This window comes from Lepisosteus oculatus, chromosome 15 (assembly GCF_040954835.1).
Source record: "Lepisosteus oculatus isolate fLepOcu1 chromosome 15, fLepOcu1.hap2, whole genome shotgun sequence".
NCBI classification, from domain to species: Eukaryota; Metazoa; Chordata; class Actinopteri; order Semionotiformes; family Lepisosteidae; genus Lepisosteus; species Lepisosteus oculatus.
Window position 1 is genome coordinate 26,492,731 of NC_090710.1, and position 20,404 is coordinate 26,513,134.

At 37.6% G+C, this 20,404-nt stretch overlaps 2 protein-coding genes across 3 annotated transcripts; one reads left to right on the forward strand and one right to left on the reverse strand.

Annotated features, from left to right (window-relative positions):
- Positions 1-474: 474 nt before the first annotated feature.
- dleu7 (deleted in lymphocytic leukemia 7) lies at positions 475-4,335 on the reverse strand. The gene is made up of 2 exons (XM_006639269.3): positions 3,608-4,335; positions 475-2,521 (listed from the first exon to the last, which is right to left on the reverse strand). The coding sequence occupies exons 1-2, from the start codon at positions 3,971-3,973 to the stop codon at positions 2,315-2,317; spliced, it is 573 nt and encodes a 190-aa protein (XP_006639332.2). The 5' UTR covers positions 3,974-4,335; the 3' UTR covers positions 475-2,314.
- Positions 4,336-5,849: 1,514 nt separating this feature from the next.
- On the forward strand, positions 5,850-19,445 carry rnaseh2b (ribonuclease H2, subunit B). 2 transcript variants are annotated; one of them, XM_006639176.3, is made up of 11 exons: positions 5,851-6,178; positions 7,213-7,284; positions 7,929-8,036; positions 8,502-8,578; positions 9,192-9,306; positions 9,585-9,649; positions 10,248-10,353; positions 11,001-11,082; positions 11,532-11,577; positions 14,884-14,961; positions 15,386-15,540. In XM_006639176.3, the coding sequence occupies exons 1-11, from the start codon at positions 6,115-6,117 to the stop codon at positions 15,494-15,496; spliced, it is 924 nt and encodes a 307-aa protein (XP_006639239.1). In that variant the 5' UTR covers positions 5,851-6,114; the 3' UTR covers positions 15,497-15,540. The 2 variants fall into 2 exon arrangements, with proteins under 2 accessions (XP_069035157.1, XP_006639239.1); XM_069179056.1 differs by lacking the exons at positions 14,884-14,961; positions 15,386-15,540 and adding an exon at positions 19,274-19,445 and having other exon boundaries at positions 5,850-6,178.
- Positions 19,446-20,404: the final 959 nt, after the last annotated feature.

Sequence of the window (20,404 nt, forward strand, 5' to 3'; positions counted from 1 at the left end):
AAGTAATTTCCTTATTGGGAAATTTCCCTCATCGTCTTTATGCCTTGTAAGTACTATGTAAGTGGTTACATTCTCTCAGATTTTTTGCCTACATTGATAGTAATATGTGCCCACCCACAAGTTTGTTTTCTTGCTATATTTGTAGGGATTTCCCTTATTATTCCATTTTTATAAACTGCTCTTTACCCCATAGAATTGAAAGCCCACAACAGTTGAAAGCAGATCTAAAATAAATCATTTTGACACAATTACATTTAAATTTCATTTGATTGTCGGGGATGTCCCTGCTTCAGTTGGTTCTTGGTGGTTGCTATTACTGTGGTAACATTTTCTAAAAGATAGTGCTCACAGTAATGTGTCCACTAATACCAAAACAAACTCTCTCCTTATATTCTCCTATTCACTTTTGATAAAGATATCAAAAACAATATTTTACTCTTGGATGCCCTCTAGTGATTTTTTCACCAAACAATCTGGATTTAAACTCCCTTTATTTTAGGCGGCATTGTCACACAGCATGAATTTTGCAGATGAGTGATAATCAGAAAACTAAATAAGTATCACTTTGTTAGCAATGCTCATTGAATCAGAAAATGTAATGCCCACATTACTGCAGAAATTACACAAAAGCTCCATGCAACATGGATTTGTTGAAAGCAAAGTTACAAAGAAATCATGAAACACACATTGATTTATCTTTATAATGAAATACCACAGTACAACATAACGCAGTCATTATGTCCAAGCCAATAAGGCACCTAAAATCACATTTTGATTCACATTTCAAATACTTTTTCAGAGAGCCTGTCAGCACAAACCCCATTTAGTTAATTTAATGTAGTAGTTTTCTCAATGATCCAACTATTCTTCTTGTTATTAGTAGTAGTAGAAGTAGTAGTTATTAGTAGTAGTAGTATCCTGCCCACCATTTGCAAATTGAACCATCTGCACATGGCCTGAGGTTCCATTGGGAAAACAAAAGAGGACCCATCCAAACCTTTTTGATAATACTGGATGGGCTGACATATTGATATGACCCCACACATGTCATATTTTAGTCCAACAAATCTGTGTTTTCGTATTCAGTCAGGACTGTTTCTCCATTCGTTAGTTTATCCTCCACGTCATTCCTCATTGTCCGGCCTTAACTTGGTAATCATCTGATCCATTGGGAAATGGAGACCTCAGAGGCAATTCAATCAAAAGACCCTGGAAGACGTCCCCCAGGACCCTAGTAAGAACCACAGTAGTCTGTATGTTTTAAATTAGGAAAGCTTTACTGGCAAGCAAATTAATTCCCACTACAGTTTAATTTGAATTGCAGGGAACTGTACAATATGAATTGGCTAAACCATTACCTTGCACAACATACTTATCTATGCTTTCAAAGCTTCTAGTGAAGAGACAATGAGAGCAGACAGAACACCTGGGACCCATCCATTCTGAGAGATCTGGATATGTCTCATTAATTGTGCTAATGATAAAAAAACAACTCAAGTTACAATATATGTACAACCAACAGTCCCAAACTGAGCATTCACAAAAGTGAATTATTTAACAGTCAAGCTGTAAACAGATAGTTCACAGTTAGCTAACATAATTAGTGCTGAAATGTTACATTCTTGATGACAAAATCTACCGAGGCTCCCATCTAGTCCAAAAAAAGACACTTAGCGAAACAAAACTCAGTGCTGAATCCAACCCAAACAAGACTAATTCTGAATTTACAAAATGGTCAAAATAATTTGAATTCTCAGTCTCTTTTCGCTTTGATAGCTATAAATATTTCACTTGGTAGAGGAGTTTGTTTTCTAAGACCATTGTAGCTATTCAAATAGAAGTACTCATAACAAAAATATTTCTGGAAATTTTGTTATAACGGTTTCTGATCTTCACTCTCCCAGATAAACGAATGTGAGAATAAACACAGTCTTTCCTTTATTAAACTAAGATCACTCATGATACAGCGGGCATGAAAGGAGCTATTTTACAGCTGCTATCTGTTACCAGCAATCTAGTTATCTGCCATGTTTTTGCTCTACTTTTAGAAAGTGAAAATGTTATCAGATTGGATGGAGCATTCCTGGGCCACTTGATTCTTACATGGTCCATCCTCCTACTCCTTCAGTTGAACACTAAGCAATCACAGCTTTTTTGAGCTGTTCAACGGAAGTAATACATTAAAAAAATACATGGTATCACACTTCTCTTTCTGGGTTTCTGCAAAAGGTCAACCTCCGTACAGTAATTCAATCCATGAAGTATGAAAGAGTGATTTCCTATGCTGAAGCCCCCTTTTGAGGATAAGGACTTTTCAAACGTCAGGAAACGTTTCACAGATTTGCAGGAGCTGTCCTCTTGCCTGTGTGTGTGAAGGAGAGCTGTAGTGACTCAGGGACAAAAGCAGGCTGTCGACAATGGTTTTCAAGCAGTCCCTTAGCTCTTTCAAGTCCTTGTCTGACTGGTGCCCATCGGCCCGTGCCGCCATGCGTATACAGATGTTTTGGAGATCAATACTGTCCTTTAGGAGACAAAAGGCAGAAAAAGAGCAATTAGAACCAGAGAAAACATGATACCCAATAAGAAAAATGAGCACAGAACATTCTCTAGAATTAAAACACATAGCGACAAAACAGCCGAATATTTGACACAAACCTAAACTGTCGTATTAACCACACTAAACCTCCAGGCCTTGTTTTATGGTTCACTTATCTGTTGCACTGGGGTATTACCACAGTCAACACTCCAGTACTCCACCCAGATAAAACACATCTTACCTGTTTTTCTTAGAAATATTTAAAACCATTTCCAATTAGTGAAGGGCTGAATAGTGAGAGCAGGTTTTCTTACATTCCTACATTTTTTTACTCACGAGCCAATTTAATTTATACATTTTACCAGGGTAACCCTGGGTTTGGAAACTCGCCAAGCAGGTTTTATGAGTCAACTGCTCGACTCAGAAGTTGGTAGAGATCACTTGAAACGAAAATACCATCACCATGTCACCCCCGCCTGACGTATTGAACCGAGTCGCTTGCTAAATGAATCAAATCTCGCGTGTTCCCAGTCTCCATAAACGGGGAAATTAAGAGTGACAGAAGATTTTCTTATATCCAGCTCTCCTGGACAAGAAATAGACCCAAAGTTTAAGTATTTTTGGTTATCTGTACTTCTTTATCAAACTCAGTTTAGCGCTGTGAGCTAATGTCTAAAGTAAGCGTCCATCACATTGTCGCCAGTGAGGACTGCCATTACAACGAATATAACGTGAAATGTGTTTTTTCATCCCTAGAACATCACATTCTTGCTTATAAATAATTCGGTATATGCTGCAAGAATTTTTGGCCGTCCAGCTCCAGAACTGGATATTTTTTGTACAAAGGTGGTCGCGCCGATCCTCAACCCAACTAAAAAGGCTGTCTGAAAATTACTGAATGAAACGAAACGCTGGAGCACAAGACTGTAACACGATCTTTAGCTACCATCTAAAATCAGTTTATAAACACTTTGAAAAGTCGATTTTAATTTAATGAAACCTAAAAGTCTTATAACTGCCCCCCCCTACATTTTATATTTCAACAAGAAACACCAGCAGACAGTCTCCTACCTTGGGGTGCATTACGATTCCCCGGTTCGGGGAGAGAAAGCGGCAAATGTCTTGCTCCGTGGAAATAACTTGGGAAGCTATCTCGGTTAACTTACAAAAGGCACTTTCTCGGGCTCTCACGGCTAGAGTACGGACTTCGCATCCTCTGTCGGATCGAGCCGGCCAGCCTGAGCCCCTCTTCAAAACAGCCCCGTCGTTGGGGTTAACGCGCTCCCGCAGTGAGCTCCTGCCGGAGACGGGCGCTTGCCCGCCGCATCTGTCGCGCGTCACGCCGCCTCTTTGTTTCAGGTCCACCTGCTGCTGCAGCAGCTTCAGCGCTTCTGCCTGATGCGCGATGGACGCGTTCAGTAAGACCTCCGCCTGCATTTTACTACCTCCAAGCCGCAACAAGAAAAAGAAAAAATATATATATATACGGCTCGGAACCAAAAAGCGACCCCGCAAGCAGGAGCCCCCCTCCCTGCGCTCTTAACTTCGAGAGCAGGTGCGAAACAGTCTCACAAAGCGGCTCCGACGGGCTGCCCGGCACAGTTCAAGCGCTCTTTGCGCACCACCAGATTTCCGTTATTGAGGGGCGCTGCTGATCCTACCCAACCAGGATGCGCTTCTCCGTCTTTTGAAATGTAAAAATACGGCAGAACTGGTTTTCGCCATGAGGGAGACAGGGGCGTTTAAAGATAACCAAATTCCTATCCTTTACGACAGGGTGTATTATTCTATTTAAAAAAAAATATTCACAATGGCTGGTGCAGATGGGAATTTCATTTTCAGTAGGTCCGCGTAGAGAAGGGGCAGAGAACGCGACCGTTTTTCATCTTACAAATCGGTCACCTTTCAGAGTATAAATACAAAGCAACTTTTTGCACCACGTTTTGCGACGGGGTATGCGCATTGAAAATGGGAGGATGTTGTGCAACATGAGCATGGTTTAAAACATCATCCTAAGTGTAGTAAAGCTCCGATGAGATATTTCACATTGTTGTATAAATGGCGCATTTATGCAAACTGCAGCTGTGAGCAGTTAGGAGTGCTGGTTCACATCACGGACGAAGGGCTCTCCCTTATAACGCCCTAGTAAATACCCTACACAGTATGTGATGAAACAAAGGAATTGTTTTCGAATTTACACACAGAAAAGAACCGGTGTGTAAATCCACGCCCCACTCCTACCACCCTAAATAACATGTATTTGCGTTTGGATTAAGTGGAAAATAGCGAACACAACAACAAGCCCAAATTAACACTAACACTGTAAATACAAACATAAATGTGAGCGAACGACAATGCAATCTTTGCTGGAGTACAGGCGTGAGTTAAAACACTATGTTGAATTTCACAGCCCAGTGTTATTAGGATTTTAATTGACAAACTGTTCCAAAATCATGAAGGGACTATACGGACTCTCGGATTTATTGCATCCTTAGTCTCTATAAAAGTAAAAGTAATTTTTAATATTAATTACACATTATAGACTTATACAGGCTAACACACTGCACATTTGTACAGATGGGGTACATTATGTGACGCTACCTATCCTCACAGACACGCTTTTCTTATTTTACACAACGTACTTTTTGCAGCTTTGCATTGATAATGCTAATCTCATTTTTCTTCGAAGAGATACAAAGCTTGTCTATGCAAAAGCTCATTACTCACTCTGAAATTGTGTGTAAGTTGAGCACTGCATTTCACCATTAGTTTTCCTCGCTCGGACCAGTCTTAATTTCAGTGCTGAAATCTCTACATTTTGTACACGTGTTTTGTTCATCCAGCTGTATATAAGAACTGTGTACTGTACCAGCACTGGTGTAAATAACATTCATTATTAATGTGATAGGATAGAATAAATACAGGGTGAGTCACGTACCCCTTTGTCCCTTTACGCTACAGAAATAAAATGCATTGTGGCGAGCCTCTTAGCTCGAAAACTGAATTTCTAAGAGTATTTATATAATTTTTACCAAGAATAAATAAAAGCGGAGCAACTATTTTCTGCAGTTCATTTCATAAAGCAGAAACGAAAAACATGCTGCCACTTTAACGTTTCCGACACCCCACGGTATTATTAAATTTAGAATAAAGCAGGATATCTGCATTGTACTAAGAAAAATAAGGCAATGTTTTTGTTTTAGAAAAAAGATGTGCGATTTAAGTAAACTCGTGACACAAAAAAGGAAGGAGTGGGTCACTGTCTCTTTAAAATGACGACAATGGGACAGACCAATTTTAAGGGAATTCACTGAACAGAGAAGCGTAACAACCCTGTGTGATCTCTTGTCATAAAAGTGGTCTACATCAACAGACTGTACATTAGTAACATTATATGATTTCGTTATTTTCTGAAAAATATATCTTTCTTTTTATACATCAGTGTAAAAAGTCTTAAAGATATGCTTCCCCCGTCGAAGTTATTAAGAATTTTACCGCCATTTTTAGCTTCTTAGTTTTGTTAGTACTCTCGCATAACAATTTATGTTTTACAGCCTTTTTAAAAAACTTTTCCAAACATGACTACAAGAAGAAAGCGTCAGTCAAACACGCAGGCAGACCAGTGGGTTGTTATAGCTGCAGGTAAGCTATACGGGGTCGACTCTAGGCGGCTTTAATGCAGGTTACAGCCGCCATGCCCATCTCTGAACCGAGGTGTGTGAAGACGTCTGTCCTGCAAACTTAATCGCTGCTTTAAGTGTTTTTTTTTAAACAATTACTTCTCCTTAAAGGTATTGACAGTTTTCACGAGAGACAGAGCAAGGATATTCTGCACGGGTTCACACGAAAAATACTGTGGTGGATATAGTTCTCGGCCTTGGAAATGATGTATGACAGAGTAGTATATCGGTGCTTTTCAGCACTATGTGCCCCTCTCATTTCCATTTTTGCAGTGAGCAAATAAAATAAGTAAACGAAATTATTATAAAAGTTAACGCAGCATTGAGATGCCACGACCACCTCCCTCCTCCTCGTTTAATCCTGTTGGCTCCGTTCTTGAATTAGTCTATTCTGAAATGTACGCCGACCGAGGCTCTCAAAAACTGTCGGGACTGCTTTGAACAAGATGAACAGCCTTCATATTTTAATGTTCACGTAGAAAATACAGCTGTGTTACTGGTTTTATAGTTTTGCTTTATACGATAAAGGGATCTGTTGAAACATGTCTTAATGGTGTTCGTAACTTTGAATTGTTAACGCCGAAACTTGGGCTACTTTTCTTTGGTGCCTGTTCATAGTATAAAAAGGACCAGCTTGACATTGTAGCAACACGAAATACAAGGCCCAATAAATAAATGATACTGTAGTGCCAGTTTCATATCTGCTTGGTTTGTTTTGTTTAATGCCTGACCAATTACTGTTTGGACATTACATACACGTTTTTGACCAGTACATTGTCCAATCAATTTTAAACATTTTCTGAAAAACCTGCCTAATTCTTCTGTACGATTATAGTTTTATGTTTTGTGTCATATTTAATTATAAGGCCTAAGGGACATTTTCTGAATAATTTGATCATTTTAGTGGTACACGATAGTTAAATACTCAGTAGATTTTGATGTGTATTTTAGAAGACCCCTGGATCTGTGAATATCCATGTTCCCTCCTGTTTACAGATTCAGTCATTGATGGAAAAAAGAAGCCAAACAGTGATCCTGTTTTTGTTCATCTTCGAAATCCTGCATCAAGTAAGCAATCCGCCATTCTTTCTTAACGGCTGGTAGGTGGCATTTTTCCTTTCTGTGAACAAGGGTTTACAACATAAAGCTGTTGTATTTGGAGAAATCCTGAGACAGAAAAGGAGGTGGGAGATGTCTTTTTCTATTGCTAAAGAGAAATCTGCAGTCTGTTTCTAACGTTGTCAGTCAAATAAATTTGGAGAGAAATTGCAAAATCGTGCAGGTTAATATCCATCCATCCATTTTTAACCAGTTCTTCCAGTTTAGTTTAGTGTGGTGGTGGAGCCTATCCGACAGACACGGACACGCACACACTCACACCAAGGACCAGTTTTCCCAGAAACCAGTCACACCTGAAGAAGGCTCCACGGCCAAAACGTTGTGTTTTCTTTCTTCTCTTTTCAGCATGGAATAAACCTATTACTTGTTCCTTTGCAACCTCCACGTATGTTGATATTTAGGTGAGAAATATGCTGCATCAGGTCCTGTAGTCACAGTTTATCCACCACTTACATGTAGAGAAAGATGTTAACCCTTCTTTGACAGCTCAACACTCTGTACAGTACAAGTTATGTCATGCAAGATAGGGGACAGAGGAAGTTATATCAGGTCAGCCAATTTTGAGAGTTACAGTACCTTTGCTTCTCTACTAGATGTTGGTTCTCTGTACCTCTTTGGGGGTGGCGACCTGCAGCTGTATGAGGTGAAAGCTTTTAATGAAGATTATCACTCCTGGTTTATTGGACAAACAGTGCAGCGAGGTGAGTGTTATGAAATAAGAAGTAATAGTTTTTAATTTTAAACTCCTCATAGATTAAGACTCAATAAACAAAGTATTTTTTCATACATTATAAAATTTGTGGAGTTCGATCTTGTGTGGCGAGTAGAGAATCATGCTTTCTCACACACTAGACCACACTGTGCTCAGAATTAGGTCAGGAACTCAAACTTAAAATAACTAACCAAAACATATTTAAACTTATTAAATTCTGCCTGCTGTAATAGCATATGTCACTGCATCTAGTCTTTTTTGGCAACTGAAGTTACTGTTATAAAGATTTATGTCAGAGCAGCTTCTACAATTTTTAAAAATTGAACATTTATGTGTGCTTACTCTCTTGTTGCCAATATAGTGGACAATATAGACAATTTTGTTTAACAATACCTGTGTATTATTTTAATCTGTAGACAACATACTTTTCTGTTTAATTAAAAAATACTTGTAGATGGAAGACTGCTGTATGTAACACCAATGGACCCTCTGTACCTTTTGTTGCCTTACCTGTTAAAAGCTGGGAAAGAGGTATGTACAGTATAAGTAAGAATAAGTTCTCCTATTTTAGCCTGACCATATCTTTATAAAACACACCACCATGACTCCTGGTATTCTGATGACTATATTGAGTTTGGCATTGCTGCACAGTACACATGCTTATATGTTAATGCTGTGTAGGAGTACTTTAAGGTGCTGGCAAAGTAAAAGTGAAAATTGTCAAATTCCCAAATACAAAGAAATGAAAATAGTTTTTAGAGGCATGCTGTAGAATCTGTTTAATAAGAAACATTACGGAACAGACAAGGCCTTTTGGTCCACTTGTGTTATATGGTTGTAAACTGCTAATTAATTCAAGGAGCATATCCAACCATTTCTTGGAAGAGGCCAGAATATCTGTTTTGACAACTTATCCGGCAAGCTTGTTTCTGACTGTATCAATTGTTTGCTACAGTAGCAACGTTTTGCTAGATTGTCCTGGTGTGATCCTCCAAAATTGCATTTGAGAAATCGGAAATGGCTACAGAACAGTTCCCAGCTGTGTAGGTTCTTCCCAGCGTGTGTTTCATGTGTTCAGTCAATGGAGTTAAACAGAGACTGCTTGTGTTTTGTGGGGTAGGCTTGTTAATACTGTGTTCTGCAGGGCAAGTTTCAGCCTGTGGATCAGATAGTGGTGGATGAAGAGTTCCCCGGATGCAGGAGGGTGCTCAGCTGTGCAAGGGCACTCAAGTCTCTTTGTCATGTCGCGGAAGAGAGAGGTGAGTTGCTGGAGCTACACCCCTGGGCAGCGATACTCAGACATGAGAAACTTAAGATCTTTGCCATACGTCAGATATTCCTGTCTGAGCAGAATCGTTCATGCCTGTCCTTAAGAGCAATACATTGTTTACTATATCATAATACCTATGGTATTTAAAAGTTTGAGAGGGATTATGAGTCGGGGGATATATCCCAGGATAAACATTCAGTGATTTAACACAATGATTTGCAAGGGGTAATATTTCAAACGGATGTCCATGTTCATTTCTGTTCTTAGAAGTCGGAAGTCAAAAGTTTCATAGATACAGCCAGGAGAAGACAATGGTGTGGTTGAAGAAGAAGGTAAAAAGTCCAGTTTTTAAGACCATACGTAAGAACAGTTACAAATAAGAGGAGGCCGTTCTGCCCACCGTGCGTGTTTGTAAGGTTTAGTAGCTTGTTGATCTGCAGATCTAGTCCAGCCGGCTTAAACAACAGTGCCGAGTAGCTTGTTCCATTCTCCCTTCAGAGGGCTGACAGCTGTAAAAAAGGGCAAGTGCTACCAATGTTAAAGAAAGTTGCTAGTAAAAGCAAAATTATTTGAGCTACAAATTTTGAATCCCAAGTAGTCTTGCTTATTCATGAGGAGTACATCCCTGGAAAGATTTCAATTTTAAGGTAAGCTTCTGGCACATTAGTCGTGCCTTTTATCACAGCAAGTGTTTTTTTTTTTAAATGAAAACTACCTGTTACATTTGCTTCTAAATGACTTGGCTAAAAGGCAGATGTGGGTGTTATCAGCAGTCCTACTCTTTTTTTACAAAAATTGGCTTTGAAAGTGTCTTAGACATCCATGTGCATACTCAGCTTTTCTGAAACATTCCTGAAAGGGTTCATAAATGAATGTAGAATCGATCATTCTAAACCAGAGAGATGAAAACTTCTGTCTTCCTCTTTGTAGGTGGACAGGACTGTGAAAGCCCTGAAAAACAGCAAAATTTGTGTGGGTGGAGGAGTGAAGTCTTCAACATTTATCAGAACTACACAGCAATCAGATGTGCAAGAAGGTACAGATTTGTAAGGCTTATCTAACTGTGTGGTACTAAAAATACAGTGATGAAGTCTCATTGCCTCTTAGGAACACCTAAACTTATATTAAAGAGTTGAAATTGATATGGTCTCCTAATTCACTGAATCTATTCACTTGGCCAGCAATGCAGTCTGTTAACTCGAAAAGCCCCAAATGCTTATAATCTTCTCACAGCTTTGCATTTTTACAAACCTCAGGCATTTGTGGAATCGGTTTGGTGTTTATGGATTAATAGTGTGCCTTCCTCTCTTTCCTGTCTTTAAGACCTTTCAGAGGTATAATGTTCTTTCGTGCCTCTTGTCCTTTACAATTATGGCTTATGTTAAGTATACAGTTTCCTGCATGTAAATCATCTGGCTGTGCCTTCCTGCTGTTCTGACTGTGGCCAGCAGAGGGCACTAGAACTCTAAAATTCAGCAACTATCAACTTGTTTATTGTTTAATTTATACTGAAAAGCTTTTTTTCCCCCCAGTATAAAGGATAAAGATGCCATGGCAGATTTGTTTTTTCTAGTTATGAAAATCACTGATAATATATGAAAATAAAAGCATCCAAGTAGATTAATATAAATCTGTATAAAACAAAGTTATATGTTTAACATAGCCTTGTTTTTTGTTCTCTAGAAGACTATATCCGTTATGCTCATGGTTTGATATCAGAGTACATTCCTGAAGAGCTCTGCAAAGAACTCCTCACCTATCTACAGTAAGTGCAACTTGTAGTTAATCAGGATTGGGAGAAAAGGCATTTCTTATAACTTTTCTAGCATGTCAATATCTTAGCACCATATTTATCAGTACCTTGCAAGATGAACTTGTTTTTTCTTTGAACTGGACTTTTTTGGTTATGTTGGAGATTAAATATCTAATTTTCAGTCTTTTTTCAGTGTATTATTGTCAATAAATATTTTTTCAAGTAACTGTATGCAGTGCTGGAAAACTGACTCTGTTACAGTGATGAAAAACATTACAATGTAATGTAAAAAGTATTGTAACAAGGAACATTTTTGATGATTTTCATACCTCTCTGTATAAGTAGACGTATTTAAGGAAACCTACATGGCAGAGCTGGAAAATGGCAGTGGGCATGGTGCCTTAGGCTATTGTAACATAGCTGAAAATGTCACTTCACGGAATCAAATTATTTTGTTTCAGGCTACCAGAGACTTCAAGCCCAGTCAGTGTGGAGCCACCAATAAAGGTAAGATAACTGCAGGATCTCTTGCCTTTCTGTTGGTAAGACATAAGGCTGAAGCAGTGACATTCAAAAAAAGCCTGTGCATCAATTAATTGACATTTTGAAATTGAAAACATACTTTTTTTAAAACTCCAGCCATCCATTTTCAAACTGCTTCAGCTAATTTAGTATTGGCGGGTAGCTGGAGCCCAGCCTGGCAAGCAACACGCGCAAGGCAGGGTCCACCCAGGGAGGGACACCAGTCCATCATGGGGCACACGCTCAAACCGCAGCCAGTTTTCCTACCAGTATGTCTTCTGGAGCAGCTGGAGGAAACCCACGTGAACACAGGGAAAATTGAACCCAGGGCTGCAGAGCTGAGAGGCAGGAATGATGACCACTGCGCCATTGTGCGGTCCCTTTTTACATAAATACTGGGCGAATTTACTATTAAGTAAGAGAATAACGAAAATGATTTTCATATATTTCCATGTGCCGTTTGGGAATACAAGAAAAAGTGTGTAGTTACATGTTTCTCCTCTTTAGCAATAAAATATATTATTATAAAATGTGAAATTATTAGTATTTACTCCTGAGATTTCATTTAGTTTTACATTCCCATGTTTTTTTTAACGTGTGCCTATCAAGCTGACTTGGGTGCCAACGGCGAATTGTTCGGTCATCAAACCGTTTCTCGAAATGTTTCTCTAATGATCCCAATGTATTGGCCTTGGCAACGTAGCAGGCCAGCTTGGATGCAGGCACTCATCCTCTTCTGTTCTCGGGCTTAATCATGCAGCCTCTTAATTCTCACTTGCGTTCTCTGATGCAGGTTTTTCTGTTGATTTGCCATCTGTTGAAGTCCATGAAATTGTTGATTACGTTCGTTTTCAAGATCGCGAAAACGGAACGAGTCTGTACTCTGTACTTGGCTGTTCTTTGAAATCTACTCCAGAAAAGCTGCAGCAGCTTTTCTCAGAATGTTGTGACCACAATTTTACATGGCGTTCTTAAAGACTTAAGTCTTTCTTACTTGTACAGTTCTAACACAACTTCATTGAGTATAAATTCTGTATACCTGTATGTTAGTATATACCATAACATTTTGTGTGCCCTCTCTCCTGTTTTGTGGTATTTTGTAGGTGACTCAGGAAGCACACATAAAACGTTTTCATGCATATCTTACTCTTATTACGTAATACTCTAGGCTGAGTTAGATTTGAATTTTCTAGTATTCTAATGCTGGAAAGCTTTTTGTTGATAAAAGTGTCGAGACGTACATTTCTTCAGTCTTCTTTTTGTCCTAATTTTGTCTTTTAATTTGCAGTATCTATATTAGGAATATTTTGTTTGACCCAGACAAAAGTCAAAACTTATTGTTTTGCCTTACAGTCAAGCAATTTTATATTTGTTGTTGTGATATTCACATGAATAATAAGTTTGCAAGTAAGATTGTATTTTTGTGCTCTTAATGTGGTTGAACGTGCCTCAAGAATATATATATATACATTACTTCATAATTTAAGACAAATTATTTCTCAGTATAATGCACTTCGGCACAACAAGCAACAACCAAATTGTTTTTGAGACGGTGTATGCAGCAGGCATCCGTTTTGCTAAGTAATGAATAGTATCGCTTGTTTTTCCAGGCACTGTTTGCCTCCCAACATCTCATGATTACTAAATGAATTAATGGTGTTAGTCACTACTTTGTGTTTATCAAATCTAAAATCAAATAAGCTGCTATGTGGGGAAAAAAAACTCTTAATGAAATTCGATACAAAGAATTTAGTCATTTTTTCAAATGGAAAATAAAACAGTCAACCTTCATAAAATCTACAATCTACAATTTATAAACCAATACAAGCTCAAAAGAATAAATAAATGAGTTGTAATGTTAGAAAAAAATAAAATAAACGCTATTTAAAAGACTCACTGAGAATAAAAATAAAATGTAAGAAATACACGCTCATTTGTATTTAAATCTGTAGCTTAACTTGGCCAGTATAAGATTTCCCACTTTTTCTCCTAATGAACTCTCTGGTTATATTGGTTATGTTTCTGTTTCTGTCCTGCCTAATGGCGAGGTGCCAGCAAATAACTTTGGAAGCAATTTCAATTACATAAGTAGACAAAATGTTTATGTCAACTTGCGTTGAATTCATTCTGTTTCTGCCATCATCAGTCAGGGGATCTCCACACACCACCTTGGTAAAAAAAGTTTACCTTGGTTTCATTTGTCCATAAAACTTTGTTTTAGAGATGGCCTGGTTCAACTTGGTACTTCAAAGCAAATTGTTCTGTGTTTTTCCGTGCTTGGTGCTGATGAGAGGATTACATCTTGCGGTGTAGCCTCTATTAGTTTTGTGCAAACTGTGGATTTTGACACTTTCACGCCTGCACTCTGAAGGCTGTTGGTGATTTCACTGACAGTCGTTTTAGGATTTTCGTTGACAGCTCCGATTTGTTTTTCAGTCATCAATCGCAAATATTTTAAAAAGTATTTTAAGGTATACCTGTGGTTTATTTCTCCTATAGTATATTTTACTTTGTTGATTTAGGTATGCCCAATTTCTCTACTATGGTTCTGTTTTTTTGTTCTATTTTCAGCTTCAGAATTACTCTCTTTAGAGAGTTCAAAGTTCTGGTTTTCATTTTGTCTTTTGACTAGGGACAGGTTGATACAGTTCACAGCTCTTTCATGAATACATCTTTACTCAGCAACAAACAAGAGACACCTGTTAACCAATGTTTAATGCTTTTTTTCCTTTAATTTAAAGTTTCAACATTATCAATCTATTTAATTGACCCAATGGGGTAGAAATTACTTGGCTATTAAAAAATAAAATAAGAACTGTATTTATCCATCATATTCCTTTCCATTGGGGAAAAACCTAATAGCAAAAATCCCAGTTTAGACTTCAACTTCAATAACTTAAAAGTCTGCCTAGAGGGATAAGATACTGTTCACACCACAGTTATTAGCTAAAACAAATATATCCCTGCATACATAACAAATAACAAAGCATTAAAACAAAAATTCACATGGACACCATTCACATATACATCATTTTGAATTTGAAACGAGATTGTGTTTAATCGCTGTATTGCTGGGGACGGCATTTTAAGACCCATTGGCTGCTGTGTTATTTTGAACACACTGTAAAATTTTTAACTAATCCCACCGAGCGTATATTTTGCATCCTCCTTCACAGTATGTTTAGCATGAGGTTATTAGAGCTAACTGCTGGCAGCCTCCGGCATGACAGTACTTCTGTGTTAATTATAGTTAAGTACTGATGGAGACACTTCCTGATTCTCATGTTACAGAAAAGGAAATTGTCAGATAAGCCTGTGGAGGCAGAAGAGGATTACACCAAGTTCAACAGTGGGGATCTTGGCAAAAAAGTGAGTGACTATCAGTTCACAGCAAATAAATCACTGTAAAATCGAATTACGGTGTATATATATACACCCTTCTGTCCTGTTTAAATACTGTTAAAAGTGATTTGAGCAAGTTGTTACTAGGTTACTAGAACTCCACATTTTAGATTGATAATAGTTCACAAAACAGCAGTCATAGAAGTTAAATTATAGTGTTGCAAATTTATAGTATTGCATGCTTGGTGGACTACAAAAAACAAGAGGAAAATAAAAGGCTATAGTGCCAGCTATAGTGTTTTGTGCCTATGTCTACATTGATTTTTTTAAAATTTAGCTAGTTCTGAGGTGAAAAACATGCTCGTTCTGGAATGTGATAAATACAGAGGGCCCAGTTTTCCTTTATGTAAGGAAGTTACATCTTTGGTTTTCCCTTTTCTATTGTCAATAGCCGGCGAAAAAGTTAACTGCTGCACAGAAAACTCTGGCCAAAGTGGACAAAACAGGCATGAAAAGCCTTTCTGCATTTTTCAGTCCCAAAGCCAAAACCGAGAAGAAATGAGCTTTTTGTGTATTTGTGGTACAATAAAGTGTTTAATTTGTTAAGCTGTGTCCAGTTTGTTGTTTATAAAATCGATCCAAAAGCACAAACAGATACATGCAAAGTGCATTTTGTTTACATCAGATTTTTCAGAAACCATACAGCACCAAACTTACTTAGCCCCAAATCATTGTAATTAATATAATTTCATATTATAATTTAAAAGGAAATGATTAAAGCAGGTATACTTTCTTGTTCCTTAGCAAACTGTCCCCAGGCCTAAGGAAGTGAGCAGGATGTTCTTACAACACTGCTACAAGTCTTATAAGTTCTCCTTATCCTAGGTATTTACCACCTGTGTCTTTACATCTCTTTTAAGTAGTTTTGTAGGTGTATATGTCATATATTAGAAATATAAACCACAATTGGTGGTCGTAGCAGAAATTATTGTTTTAACATGAACAAATATCGCAATAAAAAAACAAACTCGTTAGAGGTTCCATTGCATCCTAGCAGACTTTTTAAGAGCACTATAAAAGTGCAAGCAATTATATATTAAATCATGTCAGAAATTAAAATTTCACAAGCTTTTAAGATAGTAGCTGCAGTATATTACAGTGTAAATTGCAGGTAAACAAAACATCACAAACTGGAACCTGTGAGATATGGAAACATGCGTTATTTGTTTGCAGCAGTTGAAGTCCCATCAGAATATAATTTGTTGCAATTTAGTGTTCTGACATTGATAAGGACACCTTATTGTTTCATATTTTGTACTGTAACTGGGGCAGGTTCCCCTTAACTGGCAGTTTAGTGTTTGGGAACCTACACATGGACCCCCCTCTTAGTAGGGTACCTGCTGTACCCTGATTAATTGGTAATCAAACAGTGGGGAATCACGAAAGTGGGGTTGAGGTTGGACCAGTCCTGTTTTAAATACCCATCCCACCCTGATGTGGTCTGTAACCTGTTCTGCCTCGTGGGAGTCCTCTGTAGTCGCAGCATTATGTGATGAGACAAGCTTGTCCCTTCTAACCTCCAGAAGGAAAGCAAAAATGAATTGACATTTTAACCTATGGAGGAGGAAACCAATCTCTTAATCCATCTGCAATCTAATGTAGATATAACCCTCTTTTCCCTCTCATTGATTACCCTTAAACTAGCCGGACTAGATGATTAGACTAGTAGAGTAGAAGAGTTTAGTGCCGTATCTATATGTACATTGGAATTATTTGTGCCATTCTCTCAGTAATACACTGGACACCAGACGATGTAGACAAAATGGTACATTATAAATAGTGTTAATATGAACAGTAAGACAATAAACAAAAGTGTCACCAAAATCATCCACAGCTGATTTCACTCCTGAGTTGATTTTCTCTGAACCCTCTGAGCTGCACACCCACAGCTCAAACCAGCCCAGATGGCTGAGAGAGACAGTTAACCCTTAACCCTTAAAATGAGCCGATACTGATATCTGTGCTTGTAAAAGGCTAGGATACTTTCTGTTTTAGAAAAGATTAAAATTCCTCCATAGACCAGTAACCTTTCCTTCGTGTATCCATGAGAACAATGATTCACAATGAAGCAATTATACTTTCTTGGACATTTTTGACATGCCTGAAGAAGGCTCTACAGCTGAGATGTGTTTCTCCTTTCTGTTTTTCAGTGTGGATTTAAACTTTATTTGTTCCTATACAATAAAATGGTGAGTTAGTTCACATAAAACTATACTTTGCTGGTTTGTTATAACATTACACTTACCAACAAAATTTGTATATCAATCATTCAATTAATCCAAGAGGGTATGTGTTCAGTTTTAGGTCACTTTGATGATGCAGACTGTATTTTTCCCATCAGTATCAGTGCCTCAGGGTCTGAATAAACAGTGAGTATGGTTTTAGTGTACATGACCACCATTATTAGGCAGGAAGGTGTATAAAACCGATCTGCAGTAAGAAGAACCTCCGTAAAAGATGTCAAGGCCTGTGCTCTTTGTGATGTATGGTGTGGACTGCGTTTTATCCATCCGTCCAATTTCTGACCGTTACATCCAGGGCTGTGGGAGAGTCAGAGCCTATGCTGGCAAAGCAGTAGGCACAAAGCACATGCTGGATGGGATGGCAGTCCATCATACACACAGACACGGACAAGCACACACTCACACCAGGGCCAGTTTCCCCAAATACTGTGTCTTTGGACTGGGGAGGAGACCCATGCAAACATATAAACTCCATGCAGATAGCACACCAGGGCTGGAAGAGAACTCGGGACCCCAGCACCGCTGTGCCACCCACTGCTTTTTATTTCCTGATTTCATTCATTCAATGTGAGGGGACTTTCACTGCCCCCGTGTCATTGATCAGCCAGCTGAATGTTGTTCAGAGACCTCAAAGTGTTAGTTCACATTTGTTTCTGCAATACATCAGCTTCTCCCTTCAGTGGTCCTCAGCCAGTTAGAACTGGGCACTCCATACTTTACATCTCCATCCTGGGTGGCAATGTATGTTGTTCACCTCTGGACTAAAAACTAGACAGACGTCATTTGTGCCACATTCCCTAATGAACCAGCTTCCTTCCATGAAATCACATGGGCGTAAACCTGACAGTAGATTAGGGGAAACCTGCCTGCTCACTTGCTTGCCTGTAATTTGAAACAGCAGTCTTGTATCAATGAACCATTTTTTGGGAAGCTAATAGAAGTAAGGAAAAGTAAAAGTGTTTACTTAAGTAGGGATCATAATTAATTAGCCTTTAAATTTCTGGAAAAGACTATAGACTAATGCAATACATTTTTTATTTATTTTACTCTGGTAATATCTGAAGTAAGATTTCAGATGGTGATTTGATTTTTCAATTTTAGCGCTTCTCACTTTGCAGAGTTTCAACATCTGAAATGGTCTCTACGATAAAATCTAGCAGATGCTCCTTTGGTTCTATTTCCTGTGTTTTGCTTTGTTTAAATTTTGCATTTCTGTCTTATTTTCACACATATCTTCAATGAATCATTAACTTCTAGAATTGTTCCTTATGCAGGTATTACAAAAAATACCTGGTGTTAAAAAGCAGAACTTGGTCTCCACAAAAAACATCAACAAATACTATTTTTCTTTTTCCCCAACTTTGTATTTTTCTTGGTTCCTTTTACTTTTCAGCGTGGAATTAACAACTACCTGTTTCTTTGGGCCTTGCATGCCTGAAAATAATGTTATGAAATTCAGTTTTATACACTAGGTTTTAATTATTTAAATTTGAGTTAAATCTTATAAATGATCAGTTTCTAAAGTTTTTATTTTATTTTATGGAAAGCATCATGAGTTGAAGTCAAGAAAAATGATATAAAAATACATGTTAATATTAAGTTAAATACTGTAAACATAAATTGAGTTTTTTAATTTATTTAAAAAGATTTAAAAGAAAAACAATATGCATTCCTTTATCTGATATTGTAACAGCATTAACACTGCAAATTGTATGTATCCAATGTCTTATTGATTAACATGAATCTGACACTAGCGTAAATATGTGTAAACAAACAATGAGAAAGTTGATGCTCTGATCTCAACAAAAATATGCTTTATGATGAATGATTGATCTTATCAATTTACATCAGAGAGATATAATCCAGATAAGGTGGCATAAAACCTGCAAAGGTGGCAAGTCATCTGCTAAAAGTAGCAGGAATAGAATTAAGATTTGATTCAATTCAAAAATGACAAATGTTTCAAATCATGAGATTTTCTAAAGTGCCCACTTTTGAAGAGTTGTGTATTGAAATAATGATGTCTTTTTTCTCAGATGGACAAACGTAAAGGAAGAAAGAAATAAGACTGGATTGAAGTGCAACTGACAGGATCCTTGATAAAAAAAAACTTATTTCTACCATTTTAACACTGGACATTTTATATTGATCATTGAAGAAATTTACGTTATTAACCTTTTAACAATAAACCTTTTATATATTTTTAAATATTGTTCTGATATTTGCCTCATTTAAATAATTTGGTTAAAACCTGTCTGGTTTTGGTTTGAGGTGGTGATATTTTTGAGAAACTTAATCTTGATCTTCATTGTAATGGTCCTGTTTTATCACAGTGTCTTATGAGCCAAATCATACTATTTGCTTATTGACCTAAAGTGCCAAACTCTAATGTGTGTAGAGTTAGGTTTTAAAGTAAAGATTTAAGGATGGCTATGGATGTTAACCTGTTTTAAATGACATGCGCATCCTAAAAAACTCTTAGATTGAGCCTTTAGTGTACTGTACATAGATGCTATCACACAACTTGAGAGCATCTTCGGAATTTTAAAAAGCTTATTTCAAAGAACTACCATTCATAAAGTTTGGAGCTTAAATAAACATAGATGAACACGCAAAGAAATATATGAAAGCATTTTTGCTTGTAGTTTGTGTGTTTAGATTGAACCTGGTTATGAGTTTATGATGCATTTATGTTTTCTCACGTTTTCAAACTCCAATGAATATCACCATTGGAGAAGATGGGTTAGTCTGTATCCATTAGGATATCTGGTAGAAAGGCTTTTTTTTCAATTTTACTGTTCTACAGGTATACTCCAAGTATGCCTCAGAAAACAAGTAGCCTTTGTACATTCTTGTACACATGAAATATCAACAAAGACATGCCATGAAAAATCAGCTGAAAAAAAGTATTTACAAAAAGTATAAACTTTTAAATACGGTTATAATATACAACATTGCAGTATTGCAAACCATCCATGTTTGTACAACAGATGAGGCTCATCTTATCTTATCATTGACTGGAGCTGTATCACCCTGCATCTCACAACTGGCAGCCAAATGAAGCTCAGCAGGTGTGAGCCTGGTCAGTACCTGGATGGGAGACTCCTGGGAAAGCTAAGGTTGCTGCTGGAAGAGGTGTTAGTGGGGCCAGTAGGGGGTGCTCACCC